Source organism: Homalodisca vitripennis, chromosome 4 (genome assembly GCF_021130785.1).
Source record: "Homalodisca vitripennis isolate AUS2020 chromosome 4, UT_GWSS_2.1, whole genome shotgun sequence".
In the NCBI taxonomy this organism is placed as follows: Eukaryota; Metazoa; Arthropoda; class Insecta; order Hemiptera; family Cicadellidae; genus Homalodisca; species Homalodisca vitripennis.
Genome location: NC_060210.1, coordinates 8,238,809 through 8,261,663, shown reverse-complemented (window position 1 = coordinate 8,261,663; position 22,855 = coordinate 8,238,809). Strand labels below are relative to the sequence as shown.

At 36.9% G+C, this 22,855-nt stretch overlaps 1 protein-coding gene across 2 annotated transcripts; it reads left to right on the top strand.

Moving 5' to 3' along the window:
- Positions 1 to 1,152: 1,152 nt before the first annotated feature.
- Positions 1,153 to 21,711, top strand: LOC124358925 (chromatin assembly factor 1 subunit B). 2 transcript variants are annotated; one of them, XM_046811189.1, is made up of 8 exons: positions 1,153 to 1,522; positions 5,117 to 5,249; positions 7,076 to 7,197; positions 8,155 to 8,245; positions 8,744 to 8,840; positions 12,930 to 13,178; positions 19,875 to 20,102; positions 20,900 to 21,711. In XM_046811189.1, exons 1-8 carry the CDS (start codon positions 1,394 to 1,396, stop codon positions 21,645 to 21,647), a joined length of 1,797 nt encoding a protein of 598 aa, XP_046667145.1. In that variant the 5' UTR covers positions 1,153 to 1,393; the 3' UTR covers positions 21,648 to 21,711. The 2 variants fall into 2 exon arrangements, with proteins under 2 accessions (XP_046667145.1, XP_046667146.1); XM_046811190.1 differs by lacking the exon at positions 1,153 to 1,522 and adding an exon at positions 1,614 to 1,858.
- The last annotated feature ends 1,144 nt before the right edge of the window (positions 21,712 to 22,855 follow it).

Here is a 22,855-nt window from a genome sequence, read left to right as displayed (position 1 = left end):
TCAGGCGAATGTCGATTGTATCACTGGATGGGGAGTAAAAATTTACCGCATGTTCTAGAAGAAATCAGGAAATTAACATATTCTTTTAGAGTTTGTGCAGAAGTACAACAAATAAATCAGCTTTCCTCTAAAGTGTATCAGGAGGCTAATATTGAAACTATTAAATTCTTTAGAATTGGAGTGGGCAAGAAAAATAATTTCAAACCGATAAAAGTCATTTCTCCTAACGCTGACCAGGCTCGGATCTTCTCCAAGCACTTCTCTGATAAGCATGCAAATGGTGATGGTGGGATTGTCTTGTCTAGAGATCACACAGTTAAGGAGCGGAATCATCTTCGGAAAATTAGGGAAGACCTTGAAGCGAGGAAGAATAGTGGAGAGAATGACCTTACTATAAGGTACATCAATGGAGTTCCCTCTATCTCCAAGTCGAAATAAAAAAAACGCGTAAGCTCAAATCAAAATCAGTATATTTTTTCAAAACATTAAAGGATTCAGATCTAAACTTGTTACTATGCGCCAATCACTTAGCCATTCCGTATATGATGTGGTTGTATTAGTGGAGACCAATTTTACAGAGGACATAAGTAGTGCTGAACTAGGTTTCCTCAATTATCGGGTATATAGATGTGATAGGTCTACTCTGTCGAGCTAGAAAACGTATAGTGGTGGTGGAGTGATTGTGGCGGTACGGGACGGGTTTTATTCATGAGAACTCTCCCTTTCTTCTCTTAATTTTGAGTGCGTATTTGAAGCCATCAAACTAAAGAACTCTATCCTAATTAATTAGACTACTCAGAGCTATGTATATATATATTTTTTTTATTGGGGAAAAAGGCAAAATCAACTACGGAATAAACACACTAAGGCTGGAGTCAATTACAATAGTCATAAATATACACTTTTTAACATAATTTTAATCATTTTGGCAAGAAAGCAAACTCAACATTTTTGTCGGAAATATAATTCTCTAGAATTAGAAGTGCTCATACACGTGCAAAGCCTACGAAATTGCATGCAAATCCGCGGGTAACTGCTAGTTATTATGTATATATACACAATTTTTTATTCTCAAAGTTTGACCTTGCCCGCCAGCTCTAACTTGTTTTATTTTTGTTCTCTGAAAGTAAGCACAGCACACTTCAAACAAGATGGTGGCTGTTAGACTGCAGGGCCGCTCTTTGAAATGGCGGGAAATATGTTCTGTCATGACTATTGTGAGCTGAAACGGGAGTATGCTAGTCTTGAATGGAATTGGATTTGGCTGTTATCGAGTTAGATGTCAGAGTGAACACTGAAGACTGAGTATAAGAAGTAAAGTAAAATATTTTCCAAGGAAGAGACTTAAATTTGTTGTTGTTTAACTTAAGTCTCATAAAGATTAATTTTTGAAATGAAGTGTACAATACCTGAAATTTCATGGCATAACAGAGATCCTGTACTTAGTGTAGATATTCAAGCAACTAAGGGAAATTTCACCTTTTACAGACTAGCTACCGGAGGAACAGACTCCCATGTGTTGGTGAGTTTTATTTAATTTAAATGAACACAAACCATAGCCTAGATATTTTGCAACAAACTGCAAAAGAGCTGCAAAAAACTGAAATATGATATGGCCTAGCAGGCCTACAAAGTAGTTTAGTAGCACATTTGTATTTTTTTATGTGCCACAGAACTTGTAGTGATTGATGTATATAAGAGTTTTTATGGAGCCTACATAAATCTACTTAACCCTAGTAGTGGTACATGCTGTTCATTTGGCACATTAGATCGTCGTCTAGGTGCCAAGGAAATGTGGCACATTGACATACTTTCGTATTACGTAACCTTGGAAGTGCCTAGTAAATATCGGACCACGGTAAGTTTATGTAGTTGTTAAGGAAGAGAACAATACGGGCAGTCTTTAATAAATGGTCTACACTCGTTCTGTTGTGTTTACTCAAAGAATAATTCAATATTTCAACTTTGAATTACAATAATTTTGAATGTAAAACCATAGAATAACTGTGAAGTACTTATTTCTTGTAAGTTTGGAAATGGCGATGAATATGAGGAAATTGTATGCGATGTCTCTTAAAAGTGACAAGATTTGTTTTTAGTGGCTTCAAGATGTGAGTTTGACTCCTGGTAACCTATATAGAGAATCTTTTCCTCCATTTTACAAAAGCGATTGCTAACTACTATCCTGGCAACCTATAAATATTGTAAACTTTCTTTAATACTGTGTATGTAGGTTTTGGCCATAGTTGGTTTTGTTATATTAAATTTATTTTATAAAACGTTGTAATGTACTATTCTTGTTTATAATATATTATACTTCTTGTTGTGCACAATTATTATATAATATTGAAGTTGGATAATTTATCGAATAATAACAATAAATATTGAATAATGAGTGTAGGCTGCCTAACCAAACTTCTTAAATATCAGGTTTTTTTCAAGTTTTAGGGTAGAATACAATAGATGGACGTGGTTTTTATATTGCTCTGGGTAGTATTAACATTGATACTTCATATATATTTAAAGTATTAATGTAATATAAACAATGATATTATGAATAATAATGGAACCATCAAACAAACAAATAGAATTTGTAATTGCATAACCTCACCTAAATAATAAAGAACTTATAGCAACAAAACAGAAATATAGCAAACTTAAAAAAGCACAGGATATTGCTTGTCAATGTTGTTTTGGCTAGTTTTCTAGTGTGAACTAACATACCCGTTTAAGTGAAGTCACTTATCAAATATCTTGTTTACAATCTGAGTTAACTATTAATTTAATCAGTATCAGTTGATTTGCGATGGATGTAATCATGCAATATTATTTATTAATATCGATATAAAAACTGGGTCCGCTTATCATACTCTACCCAAGTTTTATTGTACTTTATAGTTTCTTTTATAGACTGAAATACTGGTAGCTGAAAAGTAGGCAGCTGATGGCTACCGTATTGTTGTTCTGATGTGTTATTGCTCAATTGCTTTGTTTGTTTAGGCTACAACAGATAATTTATTGGCCATTTATAATTTTCAGTAAAATTACAATAGGTTTTGTAAAATATTAAAGCTTAAATTAATAGCCTATTCTAAAGTCACAAATCCTTATAATCAATCTCACACCAAACAAAAGTATTAATATTATAGAAAGGCCAATTTTTGGCCAACAATACAATTTATTATTATAACCTTAACATAAAATTTGAAGTGCAAAAGATAACATGTTAACAAAATAAAATTTGAACCGCAAAAGATAACAAATTAAACATTTCAATACCCAAGGTGTATGGTAATTCATCGTTTTACTTAATCTAGCTCTAGTATATCTACATTTAACTTATCTTTACTCCTTGTTTTGTAGTTATGAGTGTCATTTGTTTTCAAAAGCATATGTGACTTTTTTCTTATATTTACTAATGCATGCGTTGGATAATGCTTGTTTGATATTATTTTAGTGTATTGAGTAAGTTTTCCTTATTAATAAAAAATATGGCTTTCAAAAAACTAAGTCTTTCAAGTGATTTTATTTGGGTGAACCAAAAACTGACCATAATTTATGTTTATAGTCATATAAACATTAATGAAAACATAATTAAATTTAGGGTCAAATGTAGCCTATACTTTAGATTATTATTTTGTATAGTCTACTCCAAGTTATGTATAAAATGGGATTCGAAATTGAATAACATAAAGATTTTCAGATAGTTTTTGAAGCATTACAAAATCATGTTGTAATTAACAAAAAAATTAAATTAAATCGACAAAACATGTTCCTGTATTATTTTGCGATAAAAATTGTGTATAATTTATGTTACATTTGGAGCATTGGTTGTAATTAAAATAAACTTTAGAAAACTACATTAACAGGCACAATACACCATGGCACTTTAGAGTTAATAAATCATCTGGGTTGATTTGCATTTCCCCTGAAGTTTAATGGAAACCTCTCATGTACACATATACTTTTTTATACACTTCATTTATGTATGAGTAATGTTTTAGCCCATGTAGACTACTTAAAATATATAAAATAAACCCTAATCTCATATTTTGTATGTGATTAAAGATTTTTACTACACCAGAACACTGACAGTTATTACTACTGAAGCACATACACAGTTTGTTACTTCGTGTGAGGGTACATTTGTATCTTTAGTGTATATGTATTGTATTAGTTATATTTGTTTCCATGTACGATACAAATATACCTCTTTTTATGGTCTTTTAATGTGGAATTAAATGTGTCCAATGTGTCTAAGCTGTTATTGTTCATATGCTTGGAGTAATAAGGGAAATGGTCATCTTTTTTACAATAAATCTTGTAGTTTTTACTTTTGTATTGCTTAAATGACAAGATTAAATACGATTATGCTAGCAAAGTAGGCTGCAATTTTTCTTTTTTTCATAGATAACCGTAATGTTTTTACTATTTTGACGGCAATTACTTAAAAAAAAATAGATATTATATTATTAGCACTACAAATCTAAGATTGAATATGAAAAATGAAGAATAAATCAGTAGAACAAACAGTAGCCTACGCACAGCTGTAATCAAACTACCTTAGAGAACAATTTAAGTCGTATCACTTTTCTCCCACTTCAGTGAGTACAGTAGTGAGAAATGGTTATAACGTATGGTGGGGAAAGTGAGGGTTAATGTGATGGAACTCCACACCCGTGCTTCACTTATACCTAAACAGATCAAGATTTGTTGAATGTCACTTACAAAATAAAGAGATTAACATAAGGAGCCAGTACCTAGTCCATTTTTGGAATCTAGCATCTAGAGAAAGTCCACTCTTGTGGACTTGCCTTGTGGTATAAAAGTTCACGTCGGATAAGAAGGTCAGTCAATGTCAATGAATAAATTCACCAGCTTTTAAATTGTACAATTTATTTCGACTCAGTAACATGATCCATGGAGAATACTAACTGACCACACTGCCTTAAATGTTATAGGACTATTTTTGTGCAAGTTGCGCCATAGTGCAGTTAGTGAATGAAGGCGTCAATCTAATACATAAATAGATAACACTACCTGATGATAGTAACATTCTCGCTGTTTTGTTGCAAAAATGTATTTAATATACAACAGGCTGTGTTAATTGTTTCAGATTTGGTTGTTATCAGTCGAGAAAGGCGGAGTCGCTTCATTAGAATGTGCGGCAGACCTATCTCGCCATTCCAGGCCAGTCAACTGTGTTCGATTCTCACCATCTGGAGAGTTCCTTGCATCAGGCGACGACGGTGAGCTTGAGCTTGTGCTAGAAGTTAAATGTTAACAAACACTTCATATCTGCTATACAATATTATTGGTATTGTCAATGTACATGCATATTGTGTATTAAGTCTGCAGTTGTTGTAAAATGTTAACTTAGGATAGTTTTGTTCACTTCAACCTAATTTAATTCTATAATGTATGAGCAAATGTTCATAATATTTTTGGAAATATTTAAACAGTAAAAAATTTCCAATCGGTTAGTTATTCAAAACAAGCAAGATATGGATAAATCTTAGACCGGACAAGTTGGACTGTTTATCATACAGAAATAGGAACCCATAAGTACCCAGTGGGAAGGTAAATATAATTTTGGTATTTACCCAATTAATTGTTATTTAAATACTCAAAATAAGGGTATTTTAAATTTTTGAGCTTTATATAACATTTTATTTTGACAAAGTGTTGAGCAAAAACAACCATATGATGCCTTGAATTGACAATGTGAAACAATATTTATCCTTCAGAATGAAAAATAAAGTAAAAAGTGTGTCCGGGTGGGTATTTTTATAATGTTTTACACTACAATTGCCTTTTTGAGTTCTTAAAATCCTTTTAATAGTTTTTTTTTCTTAAATTAACATAAAATGTTGGACAAAACCACTTGAATTATTTTTATATTTTGCTGAAATATTTTGAAAGGGATGATAACATTTCATTACAGTGTATTGCACTTGTACATAGCAAATTAACAGTAAAATTAGAACAGAAAAACTTACTAGGTGGCTTTTATTTATAATAAAAATGTTCAAATAGTGTATCATAAGCTTCAGTTTTATTACTGGAAAATAGCAATAAAGATGAAGGAGAAGAGGATGTTTGCTACTTTCATAGTAAAAATAGATGTTATAATAATAATTTAAGTATGTTTGATGTATTTTAAAAGATAACAAAATAAAATGAATAAGACATCTCTTTAGGGGTAATCGAAGAAAAGAACATCCCTAATTACTAAAACTAAGAATCACAAAAGACGTTAAGTGATTTGATTACTACTATAATATAAGCTTCTACTATCAAATATTAATTATTTCGTTGCAAAAGTTTCTCAGTATTGGGTCTTCAGAACTAATGGTCTACAAATTGCTTATAATCTAATTATTAAGTATTATTAGTAGAAAAATATCATAGATATTTTTGCAGAACTGGAAGATTTCGTGGTTTCTAATCAACACCAAAAAGAGTATGATGGGATCTTACAAAATTTATCGTAGCAGCAAACAAGTACGGTCTGACTCTGATTCAAGAAATAGCATCTTCTTGAAAAGTCTATAATACCTGTGGAATATCATAATAAGAATAACACAGTGACTTGGAAACCACCATCTCCTAACAAACCTGACTTTTGTGACAAGTAAATAAGGTTTTAGACCATCATTAAAATTTAATTTTTTTTACGTGTTGGCACTTTGGTGTATAACATCCCAAGTAACTCCAAATGCTACTACTTACTGATTATGAACAACTTAACACAAGATAGCTCATTTAAGGTGTAAGAAATAATTCTGCAGACTGCCTGGTGAGCACTGAAACTAAGCAATATGGACTATAAATGGTACATTCCTTCAGCAACAAATAATGTTTATATTTTTATTTATAGTTGATGAATATTTATGCTACAAATTTCCAATCTCCTGCTCGTACAAAAATTTAATCAAGTATTTTGAATTGTCCTATAGGAACACCTGTAAATTTAGTGGAAACTATTTAAATTGTTCATAAATTTATTCTAGTTAGCAGATGTGAAGTAGTAAAATTTATACCTGTAACGTAAGTGCATTGTTGTATGCTTCAGATTCTTCTATTATTGTGTGGAAAATGAAGACTAGCAGTGACCCAGTAGAGTTTCCCAGCGGTGAGGAGGAAAATTTTAAAGAGCAGTGGATCTCCGTGAAAGTGTTGCGTGGACATTTGCAGGTAAGTCAAAACAAACTATTATGTATAACTTACTGTTAAGATTTAAAAAAATACTTATTGCTCTTAATGTCTGTTGTCGAAGGAATAATGATTTCCAGTTCCTTAAGTATCAGTGTTCTACTATTGCTACCCAAATAGCATTTTGAAAGACGACGCTGAGTGGATTCAAAAAATGCAGAACACTGCATTGCGTTTTGTTTACAATTTAAGTAAACGAGACAGGGTATCCGCTCATCGTACTGCAGCCAGTCTGATACCTATGGAGGCTGTGTGTAGAACACTGACATGCTGCATGGTTCACAAAACCGTAACACTTGAGGAGCTGTTGTACCTGTATGACAGACTCTTGTTCTGGGAGGAGGTCGCCTTGTGCGGCACCTGTCAAAGTAAAAATTTCCACTTCCCGAGAGCTTGCCTTGAGTTCAGAAGGAGAGGTTTTGGTTATTTCGGACCGGGATTGCATAACACCTACCCCTGTGACCTTAAGTCACTGTCATTATCTAGTTTTAAAAGTAGATTTAAGCAGTGGTTTTAGAGTAAATATCTGATTGTGTTATTTTTTCTTAACTAAATCTTTTATAGTAGTTAATGTAGTTTTAAGAAACCTTTAGCTTTAATAATTATAATCGTAATGTAGCTTTGACTGAAGTTATTTTGAAAAACAGAATTTGTCTGAAAATCGCTTGACAATATAGGCATTTTAATTTATTTAATAAGTTTAACAGAGGCGTAAGAATCTTTGATCGTAATTTTGCACGGCAAATGTGAATATTAATTCATTTTGATGTCATATTTAACACGGGCACCTGCACAATCACAATTTACAGAACACATTGAATTATTACACATTCAAAATTAAAATGTAAGGTTTACTAAACATTGCTATTAAGTATCTAAACTTATTGTATATCACAATATAATCTTTTCCCTCTGACAAAACTTATTCATTATTTTCAGGATGTTTATGACCTGAGCTGGTCACCTGATTCCAAGAACCTAATATCCGGATCAGTGGATAACTCAGCAATCCTGTGGGAAGTTTCATCTGGTAATATTTGTCTCTTTACTTTACTGGCATACATGTACTTTACTTAGTGAACAACGGCTTAGATCTATTGCTTGAGTTAGAAGTCAATTTGTAGGTTGTAACTTAAAGAGCGTAATGAATATGAAAAGTTAACTGGAGCTAACAGCGGGGTCAGAGTAGGAGTACGCAACACCATATTGCGTAAAAGGCTTCGCTGAAGTTGCATTAAAAATTTCAAGTTTATAACTCATTTTATTTTTGAGATACCCTGCAAACAGACAAACAATCATGTACGTAGTAAAATTTTACTTCCCCCCCCCCAACAGTCAAAAGAAAAATTACCTTGCAGGGCATCAAAATGAAAAAAAGATACTTGAAGGTAGAGATGTATTATAGACTGACTAGACACATTGTGGTGGGCGTACTTTACTACTTTAATATTTTTGTAACATTTAGGATTTACTATCTCTAGAGAGCAAAAATTATGGTGTATCATAAAATGGTGTTGTGTTGTTTCAGGAAAGAACCTGGGAATTCTTGGAGACCACAAAGGGTTTGTTCAGGGGGTGGCCTGGGATCCTTGTGGCCAATATGTGGCCACCATGAGCAGTGACAGGTTAGAATGTAACCATTTTATAGTTAAGTAGACAATTTTACCTCTGAAGATTTATTAGGATTCAACCCATGGGGAACCTGACCGAGCATCACTCGTTGCGTCCAAGTAGGACTGAATAATCTTGCCCGAACGGCACTCGTGCTCTTTCTAAACGCTAACGATCACGTATTTGTTTGTTTTTCCGCTAGATCGCAGTTTTGTGCCCTCGAGCATCCTTATAAGCAATTATTCCGTTTGGATTCGCCATGGTTGCACACTGGAACCACAACTAATAGCTTGTTTTGTTATTGTTTATATTTTGCCATATTCTCAGTTTTCGTCACTTCAATGTTCTGCTTACATTCTATGTATCGTGTTCTCAATGTTTAGTGTTTAACTGTTTATAGTTGAATGAGTTTTTAGTTCTTCTGCTACCTCATGAAACAAGACAATTTGTGTCTAATTTATCCCTATCCAAACTCATTCTATTAATATTTTAGTACAAACATGCATTTTTGCCAAAATCAATTCAAACGTTCAGTCCTAAAGAGGCTAGGTTAATTGCTTCTTCATTGGGTTTTTTTTTTTTTCCTTGGGGCGGCCTACTGCCATGCACTTAAGCCTCAAGGGCCTTTTGTGCACCCCGGAAACACCATGAGGCCTACCAGTCTACAACTTCAGCAGTTCAACAAACCGCCGAAAACAACCTATCAAGTCCTCCTGGGAAAACTCACCACCCCTGTTCAAGCTACCAAAGATGGCATACCGCTCTCTTGCTATTGCAGGGCAATCAAAGAGCAGGTGCTCAGTAGTCTCCTCCTGCTCATTACACCTTCCACAGAGCGGATCCTCACAGAGCGGATCCTCCTGAAGGATGCCGACTCTGTGAAGATGCTTCCTCAGGTGACCATGCCCCGTAATGAGACCAATGACCTTAGAAGACATTGATCTGTTTAATGAGAGAAGGTCCGAAGCCACCTAGGAGGAAGGTGACTGTAATACCATTCTACTCACTCTCAAACCCGGATGCAACCTCCACCTTCTCCCATGCTCCACGCGAATCCATTTCGAGACAACCCTAGAGGATTCACACCTTGGAACACCGCAGAACGGTTGAGGGCCCGTCATAATTGTTGCTGAGCCCTGGTTGGCCAGGGCATCAGCTCTTTCGTTCCCAGGAATCCCCTCATGACCAGGAACCCAACAAACGGTTACATTGTTGATTCTGGCAAGGGAGGAAACGGTCTGATAGCAATCCCAAACCAGTTTTGATTTGATTGCGCAAGAATCCAGCGCCATCAGCGCTGCCTGACTGTCCGTGAAAATGTTAATCGTCTTGCCCCTATATCGCAGACGAAGATTCTCACAAGCACATTCCATAATGGCTGTGACCTCCGCTTGAAAGACTGTCGGATACGGACCCATAGGAACCACCAGCTCCCTACATGGTCTCACTCCCAGAATTCCAGCGCCTGTGCCGCTTTTTGTTTTGGAGCTGTCTGTGTACCATTCGAGCTCCGCTGGTGGAAGAGGTTTCTTCCCCTCTGACCAATCATCCCTTGAGGGTAAAATAATCCTAAAGGGTTTGTCAAAGGAAAACTTTTTTGGCATCTGATCAGAGATCATGTAAGAGTTTTGCTACTTTTGTAAACTGCAGAATCAGACCAGGGCGTACATAAGCAAGATTCAGAAATCTTAGTTTTTTGACTTACACGGCCAGTGTCTTGACTAACATCTAAGTTTTCCAGTTCGCGCCACGTTTAAACATTGCTTATACAATTACATTCTTCAAATATTTTGGCCACGCTGTGAAGAGATGTTAACACTTTACTTAGCATGTATCCATCTACTTCATCCTGACTGTCTCTACTCATATCAATCACACACAAATTCACTACATACTGCCAAGAAGAGTTAAAATAGCACAATAACAGGTTATACCAAAATATTTCAAAAATGTAATTGTGTAAGCAATATTTGTACACAGTGTGGAAAGCTGGAAAACTTAAATATTAATCATGACAAAAAATTGTTATTTAATCAAAATATTGTTAAATCGTTTATATTTTTATATAATAGACTACACCTTATCTTAGTTTGAAACCTGAGTGTGAAATTATTAATTAATGAATTATTTTATTCAATATATCAGCTAGTAAATTCAAAATAAATGATAAAGGTGACATTATAGTTGTAAGCATGATAGGATTTCGGACATTTGCCATAGTTATATGTTAAAAAATGTATAACATAACATTTCGGGAATTGAAATCTATCCTCTTCGTCAGGTGCATATCTAAGACGAAAAGAAAAAAAAATATATAGTTCTTTGTCCTGTTTCATGTTTGTTCATTTATCAATAAGTAATGTCTGACCCTTTAAATCACTGGAATTTAAATGCGTACGCCTTCGCAAATCAAAGACGAGTTGGATTTAGTGTTTGGGAAATCTGCACCATCATTTACCACTGTGAAATTTTGGGCTGCTGAATTTAAATGTGGCCGTAAGAGCTTGGGAGACGATAAATGTTCAGGACGTCCAAAAACTGCAATTACCATTACAGAAGCATACTATACATCAATACTTGTCATGTTGAAGGCAGAAGTTATGATAAAATGGCCACATTTGCAGAAAAGGAATATCCTGTTTCACCAGGACAACACACCGTCTCACACCTCAGCAGTTGCCATGGCGAAAGTCCATGAATTATGGTTTGAACAGCTTGACCATCCGTCTTACTCACCAGATCTAGCCCCAAGCGACTTATTTTTGTTCCCACATCTAAAATTGTGCTCGGATAACAATTTTCGTCAACTGAAGAGACAATTACCTTTGTGAACAATTATTTTGCAGAGAAAAATGCTGAGTACTATTTGGACGGGTTACAGAGATGGGAAAATCGCTGGGAGAAGTATGTAGAGTTGCAAGGAGACTATGTTCAAAAATATAAAATAATGTCATGTATCTTTGTTAGGTCGGAAACTTTTCAGAACACCCTCTTATGTGACCAACCAAGCAGTAAGGGTTCAAATTTATAAAAGTGTAATTTATGCAACATTTAAGATAAGGGCAGAGATGGACAAATTCGAGAAATAAAAGAAACACTGAATTTTCAGCAGAAGATCAAAATACAAATAGTCTATCAGTAGCCTTATTATTGTTACATAGAGAGTTATTGGCTGCGTATGAATTTTTATTTCCAATGTTCACTTTGAAGATGGTTGCAACATTGTTTGCGCAGCTAGCGTTCCAATGCCATACCAATTCCAATGACAGCAACTATCAGCATTGGTAGTTGACAAAAATTGGAAAAGACAAAACTTTAATTTTGTTGATTTTCCCATGGAAGAAAACAGAATAGTCAGCAGAAGTGATGAATTTTCAGGACTGCTATAAGGCAGCAAAATAGGTAACCAACCAAGCCATGGAATAGTAAAAGTTTCCATGGGCTGATGAAGTAGTTTTGCCAGCAAAGCCAGTATTTTCATAAAGTTGTCATGAAATTGGTGAGATAAATTGAAAGCCAATCTACTCAGGCTAGTAGTTAGTAAAAATGATGAAAACCTTTACACTACTAACGCAAAAAAACACTAATAAGTTTCATAATTATTATATTAGTTTTTTATGGCAATTAGGTATTGGTTAAATTTGACCACAACCACTGTATTTTCCTGAATTTGATAAAAGTTTGGGTGTTTAAAGGAATGTTAATAATATACAGAAACATTTATAAATTTCCTTGTGTTGTCTGTATGTGTTTTTGTGAATACGAACAATTGCTTTTCTGAAGCAAGTATCCCTTCTTCTCTAGAAAAGCTTTGTGACATTTTTGTTTTTGATGAAAATATTTTTCACTTCTGGTTTTGTATGTCAGTTTGTGCCACACTTCCTCTGTCTGGGGTTTCTTGTGGGATATCATAATTTTTGTCATGCAAAAATTGAATCTGCATTTATGCTTGTAAGGTTTTCTGTAAAGCAAACATGAGTTAGAGTAACTATTTTCCTAATCAATCCAATTCTAAATGTGCTTTATTTTAATTTCTTGATTTAGATCAATTAAATTCAATATTGTGTCAATATCACATACATTGACATAGTGCTTGTTTACAGAGTTTGCAGAGTATTTAATTCGACAACCCGCAAAGTTGTCTCAAGAGTATATAAAGGTCATTTGCCTGGAGTTGCTGCTGAATCAAAACCTACACATTACTTCCACGATGACACTCTCAAGTCTTTCTTCCGAAGGTTAACTTTTACCCCGGATGGAGAGTTCCTGATAGTACCCTCTGGGGTGGTTGAAGAACCTGACAAAAATCCCAAGAACTCCACAATCCTCTTCTCAAGGCATTGCTTAAACAAGTAAGAACTGTACTTTTACTGCATGAGGATACATTCTCGTTTTTCTAAATATTATTCATAGATTATTGTTATATTACAATATATCTTTTGTATCCAATGTATCTTTTTATTATTATGATTTAGATTTTTCCTCCATATAATATATGTAATTTTTCATAACACAGCCACTAGTACCAGTGAATCAGTACAACTATAAAGTTGATGTAGTTCAAAGAAACATTACTAGAGGGACTAGTTTATAATTTTACAGCCTGAGATTAAACCGTGCATTGCATATTATTCCTAAGAAGTGAGTTTTATCCATTGAATGAAGTTACAAAAAAATAAATGCGTTTTCTAAAAAAACATGATTCTTCAATGCTTTCTGAATGTCAAGATACTACTACCAATCTGATCTTCATCACTAAAGCCTAAAGATCAGTCTTTCTTAGAAATAAAAATGTTACAGCCAAGAACATAGCCAGGAAAAGATTTTCGGGGATCCAGACAACGGATATTTTTCCTTAGTGGACAGAGTAAGGCCCCATTTTGTTCTTAGAAAAGTTCTTACCCCGTTTCTTTGTTGAGAACGATCTTTCAGCAGTACATGTCAGTAATACTGAATTGTTTAAATAATAATAATAATCGTTGACTAAAAAAGTAATTGAAAAAATTGAAAATTTGGATGGGATCCGGACCCCTTGGATTCCCTCGCTGGTTACGTCCTTGATTGCAGCACTTTTTCATTAAACCTTTTATTACATTGTTAGTTACAGTGGTGAATTCACTCAAACAGTAAACAACCTTCTTAAATATTTTAATAGTTTTGACCGAAAAAGGTGTAAATTAATTATTAAGTTAGTTATAAATTCTTCCTTGAAATCAGCATAGTTATAACGGTTTGATTTTATGTATCAATGTTATTACACAAAAAGGGGTATAGTCTTACTTATAAACAAGTTTCTTTTGAACAGTGAGACAATTAGACCACAAGAACAATAAAACATCCTACTTTCATCATAAATGCAGAAATGCTATCAATTCCATTAGTAGAACAAGACTATAGGTGCTTGATGATGGACTGAACAGCATCAAATGATACAAGGATATTAAATTCTGTTATGTTTTTTTTTTGTTTTTTTTTTTTCTGAGGGAAGAGGACACTTTGTCCCCGCACTTAGTCCTAAAAGGACCTTTGCGCCTCCCTTACTTTTATTTGTGCCCTCAAAAACCGAGGCTTTTGCAAAAACCAATCAGATTTAAGGGCTCCTGTTCTCTGATGTCCTTGGGGCTGAGGAGATATGCTCCCAAGTATCTTTTCCTAGTCTCTACGATGGCAGGACAATCCAACCAAATGTGCTCTGCTGACTCCTCCTCCTCTCCACAGAGTTTACATTCGCTGCTCCTACTAAGGCCTACCTTCACAAGGTGCTTCCTCAGAGGGCCATGTCCTGTCAACATTCCTAATATCAGTCTTATATCCTCCTTATTCTGGTCTAGGAGAGCTGTCCACCCTTTTGCATAAGGAGAGATAAACATTTTCGATATTCTTAAACCCGAGGCTCTGCTCCAATTCTTGTATCTTGTCCTCTTTTCCCAATCTTTAACCAGAGCTTTAATGCTGGAGAAGGATATTCCACAACCTGGCTCAGGCCCCACCAATATGGATTCTGCTCCCTTTTTGGCGAGGATGTCCGCTTTTTCGTTTCCATGAATTCCTTCATGACCCGGCACCCATCCGAGTGTTACTCTGTTATTTGTTGCTAGCTCTGCTAGGGCCTTCCTGCATTCCCAGACCGCTTTCGAATTAATCGAACAGGTATCCAGTGCCTTCAGTGCAGCCTGACTATCAGAGAGTATAAGGTATGATAATCCTTTTGTCCCCAACTGTGTGAGTCTTCTAGAACATGAATCTATTGCCATGACCTCCGCCTGAAAAACTGAGGCATGTCTTCCTAGGGGCACAGCCATGTCAACTCCAGGTCCATGTATTCCATATCCTGCCCTTGAGTCTAGGAGTGAACCATCGGTGTAAAACTTCAGGACTCCTTTTTTAGGGTAGGCCTCCCTTTTAATCCATTCCTCCCTACTTCCGATAGAGACCGTGTATGGTTTTCCAAAGGAGTATTTCTTAACCATAGTATCAGATACTTTGGTTAGCATTTCAGCCTCAGGGAAGTTTTCCAATATCTTCATGTGGCCTTCTAGGGAGGTAGCATTTATTACCTTTGTTCCTAGAAGCTTCATTGCGCTCATCGCAGCTGTTCTCATCACCTCCTGGCCAAGAGGAGTATAACCCAGAACCGCTTCCATTGCTAGTGTTGGGCAGGAGCTCATTGCTCCCGTGATGCTTAAGCAAGCTAACCTCTGAAGACTCTGTAGCCTTTTTGCAGCTGTTGTTTGTTCGACCTTCGGCCACCACACCAAAGCAGCATATGTGACCATTGGTTTTATTATGGTTTCGTAAATCCAATATATCATTTTGGGTTTAAGTCCCCATTTAAATCCAAAGAGTCTCTTACAGGCCCCAAGGGCCATTATTGCTTTGGATGTCTTGTTTCTAATATGGGAGTTCCAAGTGAGCTTCTCATCCAGGATTAAACCCAGATACTTCACTTCTTTTGTTTGGTTAATGCTGATTCCCTCCAGGACCGGTTTAGCTAGCTGGAATTTCCTTTTCCTGGTAAAGGTAATCATATTAGTTTTTGATGGGTTGATCCGCAGACCTTCCCCATGACACCAGTTGCTTATGAAGTTCAGTTCTGTTTGTATTAGGCGTTCCAGCCTGCCAATGTTTTTCCCTTTAATCATAAGCACTAGGTCATCCGCATAACATAGTAGCCTTATCCCCCTCTTCTCTGCTTTTCTTAGGAGATCATCCACTACCATCGCCCACAGGAGAGGAGACAAGACTCCCCCCTGGGGGCAGCCTCTTTGGGCCGTGATCGCAGCCGATTCGTCCCCGTACTTGGCTTTCACCTGTCTACTTTTTAGGAGGGCTACTATCCATTTGACTACGTCTGGGGAAACTCCAAAACGCTCCATCGCAGTCTTCATGGATTGATATGCTACTCGGTCGAAAGCTCCTTCAATGTCCATGAAGACGCTGACTAGGGCTTCCTTTTTTTCGAAGGTATTCTCCACCTCTCTCACTAAACTGTGGAGAGCAGTGGTGGTTGATTTTCCTTCTATGTATGCGTGTTGTGTGGGACTAAGTGGGTGTACCAGTAATATTACGTCCCTTATGTGTCTATTTATTATTTTTTCCATAGTTTTCACCATGAAGGAGGTTAGGCTTATGGGTCTGTACGAACTGGGTTTTGTTGGATCCCTGTCATTTTTCCGCAAAAACACCACTAGTGCTATCCTCCAATTCTTTGGTATATATCCTAGGGCGAAACTGCTTCTAAATAGAATGCTAAGGGTATTTAATAGAATGTCCAGCCCCTCTTGAAGAAGGGCTGGAAAAACTCCATCCGCCCCAGGAGATTTAAATGGCTTGAACGATCTTATCGCCCATTTAATTCTTTCGTGTGTGAATAGTCTGTTAGACACCTGTCTGGCTTTTGCCACCTCCCGACTGGATCCCCCCCCATATAGAGAATAAGTATCCTCATTACGAGTTAGCTGACCCCCCGGGAAGTGTGTCTCCAGAAGTAGTTCTAAGGTCTCCTTCCTGTTCATTGTTAGGTCACCATTGTCCTTTACTAGAGTCCCCATAGGATTTGTATGCTCCGTTTGGAGAGTTTTTTGAAGCCTGGATGCCTCGGGAAGACTGTTAATATTTTTACAGAAATTCCTCCAGGTTCTTCTTTTATTTGTTCTAAGTTCTTTCTTATATTCATTTTGGGCCTGTAGATAAGGGAGCCAGTCGTCTGTCCTTTTTGCCCATTTTAATAATTTCCTCGTTTTGTTTCTTAATGTTTCCAACCTCCCAGTCCACCACGGCACATCCCTCTTCAACCGGTTTTGCCTGGGAGGACAGTTTTTCTCGTAGGCCTTTATTATAGCTTGCTCTACTATTTGTGCAGACCTTTCTAATTCAAATTCATTTTTCTGAAAGGGTCCTATTTCTTCCAACTCTTCTGCCAGGGACTCTCTGTAACCTCTCCAGTTGGTCGATTTAGGAACCCTGTGGGTCACGTATCTTTCCCCTATCTCCTCTATGTCGAACCTAATTGGACAGTGGTCCGATAGTGAGGCCTCCTTGGAGACGTGCCACCTTACTATATTTATGTTTTTGAGTCCTGTAGATAGGGTTATGTCCAGGACTTCTTTCCTATTTCTAGTTATAAAGGTTGGGCTTGACCCTCTATTCTCTAACACTAGATCATTGCTGAACATAAACTGTAGAAGTTCCTCACCTCTCTTGTTTGTGTTCGTACTTCCCCAATACGTGTGGTGAGCATTGCAGTCGCAGCTGAGAATGAGGGCCGAGCCTCTGTCTCTGCAGCTCTGCAATAGTCTTTCTAGTTCTTTTGGTGGGCAGCTTGTTGACGGGTTGGGGAAGTAGGCTGAGGCTATAGTAACCTCTCTGTCCCCTTGCAGTGAAGCCACCTTCACTGTAGCCGCCACCAGATCCCTTGTTATTAGATCTGTAATCGGAAAGACTGTTATTAGTTTTGAAGTTAGAATACAAGTTCTTGGGTTTTCAATTGTTCGATCATAAATGAGATTACCTACCTGAGTTGTCAGTCCTCTGATGCAACCTCTATTGATCCAAGGCTCCTGGATTAGGGTGATATCCAGGCCTGTTGAGATAAACCTTCTTCCCAAGATGTCAGTTGCGCCCTTTGCATGGTGTAGGTTTATCTGTATTAGGCGCATACTTACGCCTTTTTCCCACCTCCCCCAGGTGGTCCATCCCCGTCTCTTCTTCTGGATTGCTTGGAGACTTTATCCCCTTTTCTTCCTCGAGCCGAGACGGATGGTCCTTTGAGCGAAGGTCCCTTCTTCAAGAAGAGAGAACAGGTGGGTCTTTCTTCTTCGACCGCTGCACTGGCTTGTGGAGTAGACCTTTTAGGTAAGGTATGTACAGATTGCTCTGACACCTTCGTGGCCTCCTCCACTTCCATCTCTTCAGCGGTCATTTTTTCTGTGGTGACCGTCTCAGATTTCTCTGTAGTCCCCTCTTCCCTTGTGGGTTGTTCTATGTTTCCTTGATGTTTTTTCTTCAGTGTAAGCTGAACTTTCCCAAACTTGTAGCCGATCCAAGGACCTTCCTTCTCAAGTTTGTTCGCTGTAGCGCAGTCGACTGCCAGGGTGAGTAGGACAGACTTCCCCTCGTCGCTTCTCCGCAGAACATTCCATTCTCCGACAGATAGCTCTTTGTTTTGTCCTTTTAAGAGCTTCATTATCTTTTCGGTTGTATCAAGTATACTGTCAGGAAGATAGACAGTCGCGATTCTCGCACGAGGGATTTCTTCCTCTGGTACTATCTTTAGACTGGCCTCTTCCCAAGGCTTTAGGGAGTCTTGCTTTCCTTTAAGCCATTCTGCTGTTTCCATGTTTTCGCAGGTGAAGATTAGAACCCCTTGTCTCCTGTTGATACCGTAGAATCTTGGAGAGTAGGGACCATCCTGTTCCTCCACGATAGCTTCCAGGATGAAGCTCTGGATCTTCTCCATCTGTTCGGTTGTGAGTAGGGTCTCGGGAAAATTGGAGTGCAAGACCCCTACCCTTATACCAGCTACCGCTTGTTTGTAGGAAGGTTTCTGGGGTTGTCCAGATTGCTCCTTGCGTTCCCCTTGATTTCCTTCGTTCTTTGTTTTCTTCCTCTGGTGGGCCTCCGGAGTGGATCCATCAGAGTGAGGTCTTTTCGGTTTCTTTCCCTCTTTTTGTTTGTTCAATTTTTTATTTCTTTCTTCTGGAATTGGTTTTAAGGCCAATTCCCTGGCTTCTTCTTGGGAATACCCTCTTTTTCGGAACCAGACCATGCGTTTCCTGGCGGCTCCACATAACTTAGGCAGTGCTGGGAGCTGTCTCTCGACTTTTGCTCCCTCTTCCTTCTGGTGATCGCCCTCCAGTATCGCATCTTCTTCATCGGTTTCGACTCTAACCGAGTCGGAGGCTATTGGACTTCTACTAGGAAGTCCGCCTGTTTTTTGGGTTTGATCAGGATTGCTAGGGTCAGAGCCCATCATCAATCCCTCTGTGTTTCGTGAATTTTCATCCACTTTTTGAGTGCTACAAGAGCTCTCTGGTTTTGTTTGTTTTTCTTTAAATTCTGTACTCATTGTGTTCCCACGAGTAGCGGAGATCTAAAGGTCACCCCAAGCATTGTCCCGCTCTACTTGGGGAAGGCTAGGTTTAAACTGGAGGTCGCCAGGTATCCAGAGTTCGCATATTTACGACCAAGCTCTCCCTTGATCACGCAGCCCTCGGCATATGCTGTTCCACCTTGGCTTGGATTAACAGAAGGAAAATTAGAATTAGAATAGTTTAAGATAGATTGTTGGGAAGATTACCCGACAGGTGAGAGTAGTGGGGAAAAGAAAGTTAAAAATTGGGATAGTTCAACAGAAAGCCCGCCAGATCAGCTCAGCCTGATCGGAAGTATAAAAGAAGACAAGATTTGGATCAGGCAGTTCCCAGGTGCACGCGCACGAAATGTTATGTTTGATAAACATGTATTTAGCTCCAAATTACCTTATAAACAATTTAGTTTTATTTTAAATTTAAAATGTATTCTTGTTGAGAACCAAGCACCTTGTACAGGCCTGTTCTCTACCTGCCGTCCCTGAGCCAGTACACGGTGGCGGTGCGTTGCTGTCCAACGCTGTTCACCCTGCGCCAAATGTCATCTCCGCCGCTGTTCAATCTGCCGTACCGCGTCATCATCGCTGTGGCCACACAGTGTAGTGTGGTGCTCTACGATACGCAGCACGCTGCGCCTTTCGCCTTCATCACCAACATCCACTATACTCGTCTCACCGACCTCAGCTGGTCAGTATCATCTAGGCCTCACATTCTCTTGTAATAGTGTAAAGGGAATCGTAGATATAGACAATTTTGGCATTAAGGAGATGCAAGCCTGCCAAGCAGTAAAATGTGTTTTATTTTATCTATATATAAACACCTTCTATGAACATTTTAATGAAAGATGGTCTCTAGACAAGGAAAGTAAGTAAAAGTTACTGGCTGAAATTTATTCACCATAAATGTCTATCTGCAAGTTTCATGTCACACATTGATATCAACTTAAAAATTAGCTGTCTGTAGATTCAATTAAAAGTTTTCCACGAGTGAAAAAAATAATGAAACTTGTGGAAGAGAACAGATAAACTAAACTGTATAAAAAGACTTATGCAATTTCTCCTACATCTATTCCATAGTTTTAAATTAATTTTTGTAGTGCAATTTTACAGATACAAAATTTTACAGTAAATTTTACAGCAATTTTACAGTAAAGTGGTCTAGATTTCAAATTATTCTTAGGGAAGCTCTTATTAATTCATTCTATCAATGAATGGCTCTTTCTAAGGATCATTTGAATTTAGAAGGACTACACAGGGCATTCACACTCCTTTATAATTCATATCCTGTTTGCCCTTGACTTTATGTTCAGTGTCTTAAGGGAATAAAGAATTATATCTGTTACAAAGACAGTTTCAAGAAGTGTAGTTATTTAAATTTTGTACTTATTTTCTTAACTATTATTTTAAGAAATTGCACATAGGTATTTTAATTGATAATAATACTCTACTGAAAAAACATTGACAGAAGTGAATTTGTTGTTTTAGGTCCAGTGATGGTAGAGTCCTTGTTGTGTCCTCTACCGATGGGTACTGCTCTGTAATCACCTTTGCAGAGAACGAACTTGGAACTGTTTATACTGGTCAAAAGGAAGAAGGGATAGAGGTGGCAAATCTGGCAAAAGAATGTAGTGAAAATAAAGATAAAGAAATAATTACTAGTCAAGATACTGAAAAATCTAAATCAGCTGATGTTGAAAAATGTCCCAAAAAGCCTAGTGAAGTGATTGTTTTAGATCCCACAGAAGATGCGAATATGTGTGTTGATATGAATAGTAAAATGGATGGAAATGAATGTACTGATTCAAAGCAACAGTCACAGTTGTTGCCATCATTGGACAATTCTTCTAAATCAGCAGTGAAAAGTGTTACTGACGTGAAAGAATCTCCGATGGAAGTTGATGATTTCCAGTTGGTGTATGAAGGAACAGTAACGGAACCTGTTTTGGAATCAGGGAGTACAACGAAATCGAAGGAGAAGATTGAAGCTGAACCGTGTGAGATAGGAGCAAAATCAACTTCTCTGGAAATAGAGAAAACTGCCAGACCTTTAATGGAATCACCGGAGAAACCTGGTGATGTTGCAAGTAGTCTTCAGAAAGAATCAACATCACCCAAGCCTGTCAGTTCTGGTAAAGTGAACACAACACCAGGAAACAGCAACAAGAAAGCCCCTCGCAGAGTACAGCTTATCACTTTGTCCAGTCCAAGAAGTAGAAAAAAACTGCTTTCATAAACCACTGCCAATTTTGTGTTTGTATATATTAGGTTTTATATTAAAATAATTTTTTCTCTCTTTACTTGTGGTTTGTGATTTATTGATACTGTTATATTAGTTGAGTAGTTATATCAAATATTTGAGATAGGTTTGTTCAAATTTTCCAGATTCAATCATATTAACTTAATCCTCAAACCAAAAATCATGTTTACATCAAATTCCATATGTTATATAAATTAAAATATATTGTAATGAATCATCTCTTAACAAACTGATAAAAAACAAATTCAAACAATTATCGAGGAGTATCAGTATTATTGTCTGTCTAACTTATCTATAAATGTTAAAAAGATTATGAATAATAGAATGCTTTTTTTAAACTTTAACATTCTAGACACAAAGCAGTTTGGTTTAGACCTAAGAGTAACTCAATTTCTGCAATATCTGAATTATTAAACATGTAATGAAACCTTGGATAGCTGTTGGAGTTTTCCAAGGCACATATCCAAGCCAGCTTCGTGACATTTTGTTGATGAGGATATTGGTTGGTTCTCTATTTTTGTGCTGGTAATTTTGTCTGACAATGTCTAATGCAGCATTAATATCACTTGAGCTATAGGTGCCCAGAATGTTGAAGACTTGAATTTTTATATCTAATTTTGACTAGAAGTTAACTCTGTACATAACTGGTAAACATCTTATTTGTGTTTCTCAAGACTTTCTTTAACATAGATGGTAACCCTGTCATTTTCAAAACCAGCCATTTACCAGTAATGCATACAACACGATTGATTTTCAATATCCAATCCACAGATTGAAGTTAATTGAGAAATAACTTCACTGTTCTGCCAGAAAGTTGTACAATATCTACCTGAATACATTAAATCTACAGTCGACTCTCGATAACTCGAATTTCAAGGGAACGGCTGTTTTATTCGAGTTACGTATAGTTCGACTTAAGAATAGTTCGAGTTATAGAGGTAATATTTCACTAAATTCGACTTACAGAGGTAATTCGACTTACAGAGGTGAACAAAATAAAATTCGAGTTATAGAGGTACAAATAAACTATGTTTTTTATTCCCTATATCCTTTACAAAACTAATTTATGTACTGTAACTACATACAGCATTTGTACTTACTGTCACACTGCAATGTATGCCTACAATTCATACGTACATACAATTCAAATTTGAAAATAATCCGTAATCTTCTTCTGCCTAAGG

Bases quoted from the DNA above. Each gene is read 5' to 3' on its own strand.
- LOC124358925 (XM_046811189.1), top strand. From the start codon at position 1,394: ATGAAGTGTACAATACCTGAAATTTCATGGCATAACAGAGATCCTGTA. The intron at 8,246-8,743 runs GTAATATTTGTC...GTGTTGTTTCAG, and splicing joins CCTGTGGGAAGTTTCATCTG to GAAAGAACCTGGGAATTCTT. The intron at 8,841-12,929 runs GTTAGAATGTAA...GCTTGTTTACAG, and splicing joins GCCACCATGAGCAGTGACAG to AGTTTGCAGAGTATTTAATT.